This window comes from Thecamonas trahens (genome assembly GCF_000142905.1).
Source record: "Thecamonas trahens ATCC 50062 unplaced genomic scaffold supercont1.3, whole genome shotgun sequence".
Taxonomy (NCBI): Eukaryota; order Apusomonadida; family Apusomonadidae; genus Thecamonas; species Thecamonas trahens.
Window position 1 is genome coordinate 431596 of NW_013657677.1, and position 8411 is coordinate 440006.

The 8411-nt window shown below is 65.5% G+C and overlaps 2 protein-coding genes across 2 annotated transcripts in view; both read left to right on the top strand.

Moving 5' to 3' along the window:
* Nucleotides 1–396: 396 nt before the first annotated feature.
* AMSG_00760 (impact protein) lies at nt 397–1610 on the top strand (the record flags this gene model as incomplete). Its single annotated transcript, XM_013907035.1, has 1 exon — nt 397–1610. The coding sequence occupies one exon, from the start codon at nt 397–399 to the stop codon at nt 1591–1593; it is 1197 nt and encodes a 398-aa protein (XP_013762489.1). The 3' UTR covers nt 1594–1610.
* Nucleotides 1611–2708: 1098 nt separating this feature from the next.
* The window catches only part of AMSG_00762 (uncharacterized protein), a gene marked incomplete at both ends in the record, with an annotated part of 10012 nt that continues 4309 nt past the window's right edge, over nt 2709–8411 (top strand). The window contains 4 exons of the mRNA XM_013907036.1: nt 2709–3767; nt 4026–4575; nt 4713–6638; nt 7077–8371. Of these exons, the coding sequence (XP_013762490.1) occupies nt 2709–3767; nt 4026–4575; nt 4713–6638; nt 7077–8371 (4830 nt within the window). The remainder of the gene's footprint in view (nt 3768–4025; nt 4576–4712; nt 6639–7076; nt 8372–8411) is intronic.

Consider the following 8411-nt stretch of genomic DNA (forward strand, 5'->3'; position numbering starts at 1 on the left):
ATATGAGTTGATGTCAGTGCAAGTCGCTCCGCTCAGCCGAGCGGGGCCACACTTTACGTTTCGAAGACTGACTTGCGCGGTCGCGAGAGCATATGCGCATGGTGACTGTCAGTAGCATCTCGACCGAGATGCGCTCCCGTCCGCCCCCCCCCCCCACGCCCCCCCAGCCCCCCCCGCCTCCCGCCCCCCGCCCCCCCCTGCCCACTCCCTTTGCCCCACCTTCCGATCTTTCGCGCCATTCTTCTTTTCGCTTCCAATTCCAATGCCGACTCACTTGCTGGCAGTGGCAAAACCCCATTGCCCCAAACGAGAGCCACACCCGGCGGACAGCCGGCAGACACTGTGCTGCCGCTAGGAGTAATACTCCTCCCCAGTCTGTAGCGTGGAGTGGTGATCATGGCAAGCGAGTCGAATGCGGAACGAAGGGCCGAGGAGCTGGAGGTTATGGCGGCCATCTATGCTGACGACGGCGTGTTCTATGCAGGGGTGGACGGCGAGGCCGAGCTTGTTGTCCGCCCCGATGGCTGCGACGACCTGCCGCCGCTACGCCTGCGGGTCTCCTTCCCAGATGCCTACCCATCAGAGGCACCACCGCAGGTAGTGGCGCTCTCGGCGCCTTGGATTGAGCCGGCAGAAGCGCTGGATGTCCAGGCCGCGCTTGCTGCCGCCGCCGATGAGCTCGCTGGCGAGGTGGTCCTGCACGCCTGGATCGAGGTCCTCCGTGAGCATGCCGATGAGCTTGTCGACCGTGCGGTGGCGCGCATGCGCCTGCCCGGCACCGTCTCTGACGATCATGCCGAGCATGGTGGGAAGGGTGTAGCCGGCGGAGAAGATACCCGCGACGCCCGTGCGAGCATGATGGGCGGCGGCCGGAGCTTGGTGGTAGTCTCGGGCAAGCCGGTGTCGGAGAAGCGTTCCAAGTTTGTGGCACACGGCGCCCGGGTGCGAAGCATGGAAGACGTCAACGCGTTGGTCAACGGCCTACTGTGCGAGGCCAAGATCGCCAAAGCCACCCACAACATGCTCGCGTACCGGTTTGTGCCGCGCGGCGGCGGCCCGCTCAACGAGGGCCGCGACGACGACGGCGAGGGCGGCGCCGGCGACACTATGCTCAACATGCTGCAGACGCTCGGGGCCACCAACGTGGCGGTTGTTGTTACTCGCTGGTACGGCGGCGTGCACCTCGGCTCGCTCCGGTTCAAGATCATTGCCGACGTGACCAAGGACCTGGTCACCTCGGCCGGCTGGGTCGAGTCGGACGAGTCCGCGCAAGCGGCGGCCACGGTGACCAAGACCGATGCCGAGAAGTCGAGCGGTAACAGACTGCGGCCGTCGTGGGAGGTTCATGCACGGATCAAGCACGACCCGCATCTCGACTCGAATTCGTTTACCATCGGCTACGTCGATCGCTTCACCGGTGTCCAGGAGGTGCCGTTCGACGAGTTTCAAACCGAGGACGTGTACGCGTATGAGGGCATTCCTCTTCATCGCATCGTCTACTTCAAGCGCGACGGGGAGCTGGTGTGGGACCGCGAGACGCGGCTGGATCTTCTGTTCAAGGACTCGGGCGATCCGCGCGCGGCGTCGTCGTAAACGCGAACACAAGCAGCGCTGATCACCGTCGCGGCGGCCGCCACGTCGGCCCAGACGCCGACGACCGGCGGCCTCCGCGACCGCCAGGTCCGGCATTGGCAATCCGCCGCGCCGTCTCGTCGCCATGCTTGCGGCGCTTCCGGGCGCTGCCGCCGCCGGGGGCGCGCGAGCCTGAGCTGGGCGTCGTGGTGTCTGGGCCGGGCCGCTTGCGCGACGGCGTGATAGGGGACGGTTTGGCAGCTGATGAGGCCAACTTCTTGTTGAAACCACGGTACGAGCGGCGGCCGGGGATGCCGCGGAAAACAGATTCGACCTGCTCGCGGTGGATGCCCTGCGCCACGCCATGGGCCTCGCTCCGCCACTGGGCCGAGGCCATCTGCGCCGCCCGCGCCGCCTCCAACTGGCTCCGGGCCTCGCGCTCCTTTCCACGCTGCATGAACTTCATCTTGAGGAGATTAGATGACGGGGACGACATGGTTGTGTGTGTGTCTGTGTCTGTGCGTGGGTTGTGTGTGGGGTGTGTGGGGAGAGGAGGGGGCAGGGGGAGGGGTGTGTGGTGTGAGGTGGTGCCTTGATGGAGAGGATGGCCGAAATGCCAGTCATCCTTCGCCATCCGACGGCGGGCGGACGGCGGGCGGCGGACGGCGGGCGGCGGACGGCGGTGGGCGGCGGGCGGACGGCGGGCACTCCACTCGGCTGCATGTCGTCGTCGTCGTCGTCGTCGTCGTCGCTGTCACCTCCGGGCTCGGCGAGAGACGCCGGGGCGGCAGGGAAGGCTGACCATGGGAGAAGAGGTCAAGTAGGAAGCAAGTCTTCCGTCGCGCGTGGGTCAGGCACCTCCTATGCCGCCCGCCACCGCAAGGTACGTGCTGTCGGCTTTTGGCGCCAGAGAGCAGACCGCGCCGGTCTCCTCCCTCACACCCCTCCGCCTTCTCCTCCCCCTCCCCATCCCCCCCTCCTCCTTTTGAGGAATACTCACCATTCGCTCCCGTGGAGACATCTGCTTACAGGCCCAGAGCTTGGCGTCGAAGCGTGTGCCACCGTCGGCTGCACATGGCCGTGGCGCGCGTGGCGGCAGCAGTGGGCGGGCGCGGCTGCCGGCGCAGGCGCGTGTGATGGCCGATGACGGCGCACCCGAGCTGAGCCTCGGCGAGGCGCTGGCACAGCAGTCGGCCGGCTTTGATGTGGCGACAGGCAAGATCTCTGTGGTGGGAAAGTTTGTGACTAGCGTTGGCGGGCGGCTGCCCGCGGGCGCAGCACAGGCCGAGACGCTGTTCCTCTCCAGCAACTCGATTGCGACAGCAGCACCGCTGGCGCGGTTCCAAAACGCACGGGTCATCTCGCTGGCTAACAACCTTGTGTCGTCGTTTGATGATGTGGCTGCGTTGGCTGCGCTGCCCTCACTCAGTGTGCTCTCGCTCGAGGGCAATCCCATTGTCGAGCTGCCGCTGTACCGGCCTCGGCTTCTGCTCCTCCTCCCGCGACTCCGCATGCTCGACGGCGTCGAGACTTCTGCTTCCGAGCGCAAGGCCGCCGAGGCTGCTGTGGCGGCGTTCGAGACGACGTGGGACCTGCTGCTTGGTAATGCCGCAAGCGTGGCAAGGCTGGAGGCGTCACGGGCAAAGGCCGAGATGCATCTTGAGCTGGCAGCGCGCGGTGGTCAGCAGCTGGGCCCCGGATTTGAGACCGACAAGGTGCTTGCGCTCACTGGTGGCGACGCACGCGAAGGGCTCAGCATCGAGCAGGCCGAGGCGCTGGAGGCCGGAGTCATGGAAGCCGCGCTCGCACTCCGCGACGATCGACCGGGCCTCTCGTGGGGCGACGCCTTTGACGCTCTTCTCCTGCAGCAGCAAACCCGCATCCGAAGCCTGCTCGCAGAGCTCGACCAGGTTGCTTCCGAGACCAAGGCTGTTGCAGCAACGGCAAGCACATCGTCGACCTCGCTGGTCGAAGAAGCTGTAGCCGCTGCGGCCGAGGCCGAGGCCGAGTTGCGCCGCGAGCGCGAGCTCGTCATCTCCGAATTTGTAGCCACCGCTCGCGCCGCCGAGGTAGACGCTCCTCCGCAAGCGCCTCGACGCAAGCTGCAGACGAGTGGAACGTTGCCGGCTGCCCCGAGCGAGGGCAAGAAGCGCAAGCTCCGGCGTCCCAAGCCGACCAAGATCACTCGGCACAAGGTACGCGCCCAAGAGCAACTGGTGCCCGCGCGGCGCCCTTTGCCGATGGCTGCCCCGGAAGTGCTGTCGACGCCGCATGCAAAGCGCGCACCGCGGCCAGCGCCCCACCCTGTGGCACAACCTGTTCCACACCGCCAATCCCGCGCCGTCCCACATCTCACCGACGACAGCTGGTTCCGCGGAGGCGCACTGGGCGGCAGCCTGGCGCCACCCTCACCCGTCCCACCGCCTGTCCACCCCGGCCTTTATACGCAACAGCGACGGGTTGTGCCGCGCAACTCCAAGCCGCGACCCGAGCCGGAGCCACAAGAAGCGGCGCCAGCGGGCCCGCCGCCACAAGAGCCTTCTGCCGCTGAGGCTGAGGCGCTTGTTGCCGAGGTTGGACTGCTCCGCGATCGGTTGCGGAGCCAGGATAATCAGCTCGCCCAGCTTCAAGACGTCCTTGACGACGTGGAGGAGCGATACGCTTCCGAGCTGGCGGACGCCCGGTCCACGATACGCGAGCTCGAGGGACTGGTGGCATCCGGAGACGAGTCGGCCAAGCGGCATGCCGACGGCGTGGACGAGCTGCTCCGTCTGCTCTCGTCAGCGCAGAGTAAGCGCGTCAGCGATGTACTTCCGGACGCAATCCGGATCCTAGGTGGCGGCTACGCGCTCGCGTCGCCTGCCACCCCGGATGCAAGCTGCGCCACAGGAGTGGAGGCAGCGACCCAGACTGCAGGGTTTGCCGCCATCACCGAGGCGGAGCTCGACGCAATGATGGGCGAGCTGGAGCGAGTTCGTGAAGAGCATGCCACAGCAGTGGCGAGTCTGGAGCGCGAGCTCAAAGCGCCGAGGCTGGACGGATCGAGGCTGCTGCCCGGGCCAAGGATGCGATGGCTGCGGCAAAGACAGAGCTCAACAACGAGCAACAATCTAGGGCCAAGGTCGAAGCTCAACTCAGAGACGAGCAGACTGCGAGGAGCAAGACGCGCGAGGAGCTTGCAGCGCTTCAGGTCAAGCTTGACAAGGCTGTAGAGGGCGCCGCGGCACAGGCTGCGCGAGCCCAGCTCGAGATGGATGCACTGCGTTGTCGACATGCCGAGGAGATGGAAGCTGTCCAGGCCGCGGTTGCCGACCAGGTGGCGGCTGCAATCGTTCAGACTGAGCTGCAGCAAGAGCGCGGCGAGGAGGCAGTGCTGCATTTGGTTGAGAAACGGGTTTGTCGCCAAGCGTTTGCAACGTGGAAAGCCCGGACTGCCCAGTCTATGCGGGAGGCAGCGTGCGCGTCGCAGGTTGAGCTTCGGGCTCGGCGGCGCGTGCTGACGTCCAGGTGGCGGACATGGGACCATGAGATGGCACTGCGGCAGGCGGAGCGGTCAGTCGTTGTGATGCGGACGCTGCGAGCGGGAAGCAAGTGTCTGGCGCACTGGCGGCAGCGGACGGCTGCACGAGTTGAGGCTCGTTTCGTCGCTGCTGACATTGACTCGACCGATGATGTGCGCGCTGCATTGGAGGCGACCCAGGTCGAGCTCAAACGCATGCGTGTAGCGTTGGAGGAGGCCAAGGCGGAGGGCAAGGCTGAAGCTGAGCGCGTGCGCGTGGCTTTGGAAGTTGAGACAAGCCGCGTGCGCGCGGCGTTGGAGGAGGCGGATGCGGAAGTCAGCCAATTGCGTGCTGCGCTCGAAGCGGCGACGGCGGAGGCCGAGACGGCTCGGGCTGGACTGGCTGCGGCCGAGATCAGTCTCGCTGAAACACTCAGTGTCAAGAGCGACGGCAAAGATGCTGGCTCGGAGTTGGACGAAGCCGTGGTGCTGCGTAGTCAGCTTGAGAAGGCACTTGCAGCACACGCGCAAACCGAAGCGGAACTGGCGGTAGTGCGAGCATCACTGGAGGAGGCCGAGACCGACGCGGCGTCTGTACGGGCATCGCTCGCCGATGCCGAAGCAGCGCGTATCGAGGCCGAGTCACGCCTGGCTGTAGCCTCTGCGCGAGTCGACGAGAAGGCTGCACTGGTCGAGGCGCTTCAGAGTCAGTGTCGAGCCAGCAAGGAGCTGGCAGCGTCGGCTGAAGCTGACGCACAGAGTTGGCAAGCTGAGGCGGCGGTTCTTCGTGAGAGTGCGCACGAGGCAGCCCGGCTGGAGGCCGTTGTTGCCGAGCTGCAATCAACGGTCGAACGGATGGAGAGTGAGGCACGTGTGATGAGCACTGAGCTGGAGCGTTCTCGTGGACTGGAGGCTGAGGTCGCGGAGCTGCAGTCTCAGGTTGTTGAGCTAGAGACTGGCGCGACAAAGCTGACGAGGTCACACGACGACGACGGCGCGCTCTCCGAGCTGCGTTCCCAGTTGGACGACCTTGTGTCCAGCAATCGGGTGATAGAGACGGCTGCAGAGGAGCAAGTGGCTGCGCTCGAGGCCAAAGTCGAAGAGCTCCGGGCCGAGCTGCAGCAGGCAGGCGCTGATGTGGATGGCAACCGCGCAGCATTGGATCAAGCCGAGGCCGAAGCCGTTGCGGGGCGTGCGACTATCGAGAGGCTCCAAGTTCTCTTGGAAGTTCGAGAGGCGGATGTGCAGCGTTTGCAGCGTGAGCTCGAGCAGGCCGGCTCCGAGTCGGACTCGCGGGTGGAGTCCCGACTGGCGGATGTCGAGGTACTGCTCAGAGAGCGCCGAGAGGACGAAGCGCGCCTAGCAGCGCAGCTTGTGGCACGTGAGAACGAGCTGGCGGCTGCATCGCGTACCTCGAACGCTGGGGATGCCGCACAGCTTGCGGCAAGTGTGGCGCAGCTGGAGCGTGAGCTTCGGGACCGCGAGGTGCAGATCCACAAGTTGGAGCTAGTGGCTGCAGTCCGTGAGTCTGATCTTGCGCGGGCTCAAGAGCGGGTCGAAGATTTGCGTCACTCGGTGGGACAGCCAGGGCCACCTCCATTTGCGGGTGAGGCTGTAGACGCGGTACAGCTCCGCGCGGAACTGTTGCACTTGCGCGCGTATGAGTCGGAAGCAGCCGCGCTGCGAACGAGGCTGGCGGCAGCCGAGGGCCAGTTGTCGCGCGTAGACCGAATCGAAGCCGAAAATGAGCGGCTTCGACGACGAGAGCACGAGCTGCAGGCCGAACTTGCCGCGCTTCGAACCGTGGCAAAACCACCCACCACCAGCGACGAAAGCAAGGGGATGCAGGAACGCTTGGTTCGCTTGGAGGCGTTACTTGGACAAGGCGAAGCTAGCAGCGCCCAGGTGGCTGAGCTGACACGAAAGCTGGAGCAGAGCGAGGATGCAAGCCGAGTCGCCTCCCAATCGCTGTCGGAAGTGCAGACGGAAAATATCCATCTGAAAGCGCGCGTGGCCGAGCTCGAGCGAGTCGTTGGTCTGGAGCGAGGGCATGTCAAGTCGCTCAAGGAGGAGCTGGCGACACGTGAGTCGGATGTGCGGCGGCTGGAGAAGGAGTGCACCGAGATGCAAACTCGGGCTGCTGTGGCGAAAGCTGTGTCAGGCTCGACAGATAACCGGGCGTCTGAGGACCGCATCGCCAAGCTGGAGCACGAACTTGTGGTGCGTGACGCAGACCTACGCACCCGCGAGGACGAGGTTGCTGCGCTACGGACCAAGGTTGCTGTGGCGGAGGCGATAGCCGGGTTAGGCGATGATGCCAGTGACCGAATTGCTCGTCTCGAGCACACCCTGGTTGTGCGTGACGCAGACTTGCGCGCGCGAGACGAAGAGCTCGCGGACCTCCGGCTGATGCTTGCAGAAGCCGACGCACCGCCATGTTTTGATCGAAGCGTAGAGGTGGATGATCGTGTGGCCAAGCTTGAGCACGAGCTTGTTGTTCGCGAGGGAGACTTGCGTGCGCGCGAGGACGAGGTTGTGGGGCTCCGATCGCAGCTGGCAGTTGCCGAGGCTGTGTCGGCGACGACCGACAATGCGGCGTTTGAGTCGCGGATTGCGATGCTTGAGCAGCAGCTGGCATCATACCGGGGCGATCTGCGTGCGCGCGAGGACGAGATTGTGGTTCTGCGGGCCCAGGCCTCATCCGAGGCGGCGCCGAGCAAGTCGACCGACGTGGCAGTGTACGAGTCGCGGATTGCGATGCTTGAGCAACAGATCACGGCGCGCGAGGGAGACTTGCGTGCGCGCGAGGACGAGGTTGTGGGGCTGCGGTCGCAGCTGGCAGTTGCCGAGGCCGTGTCGGCGACGACCGACAATGCGGCGTTTGAGTCGCGGATTGCGATGCTTGAGCAGCAGCTGGCATCATGCCGGGGCGATCTGCGTGCGCGCGAGGACGAGGTTGTGGTTCTGCGGGCCCAGGCCTCATCCGAGGCGGCGCCGAGCAAGTCGACCGACGTGGCAGTGTACGAGTCGCGGATTGCGATGCTTGAGCAACAGATCACGGCGCGCGAGGGAGACTTGCGTGCGCGCGAGGACGAGGTTGTGGGGCTCCGATCGCAGCTGGCAGTTGCCGAGGCTGTGTCGGCGACGACCGACAATGCGGCGTTTGAGTCGCGGATTGCGATGCTTGAGCAGCAGCTGGCATCATGCCGGGGCGATCTGCGTGCGCGCGAGGACGAGGTTGTGGTTCTGCGGGCCCAGGCCTCATCCGAGGCGGCGCCGAGCAAGTCGACCGACGTGGCAGTGTACGAGTCGCGGATTGCGATGCTTGAGCAACAGCTCA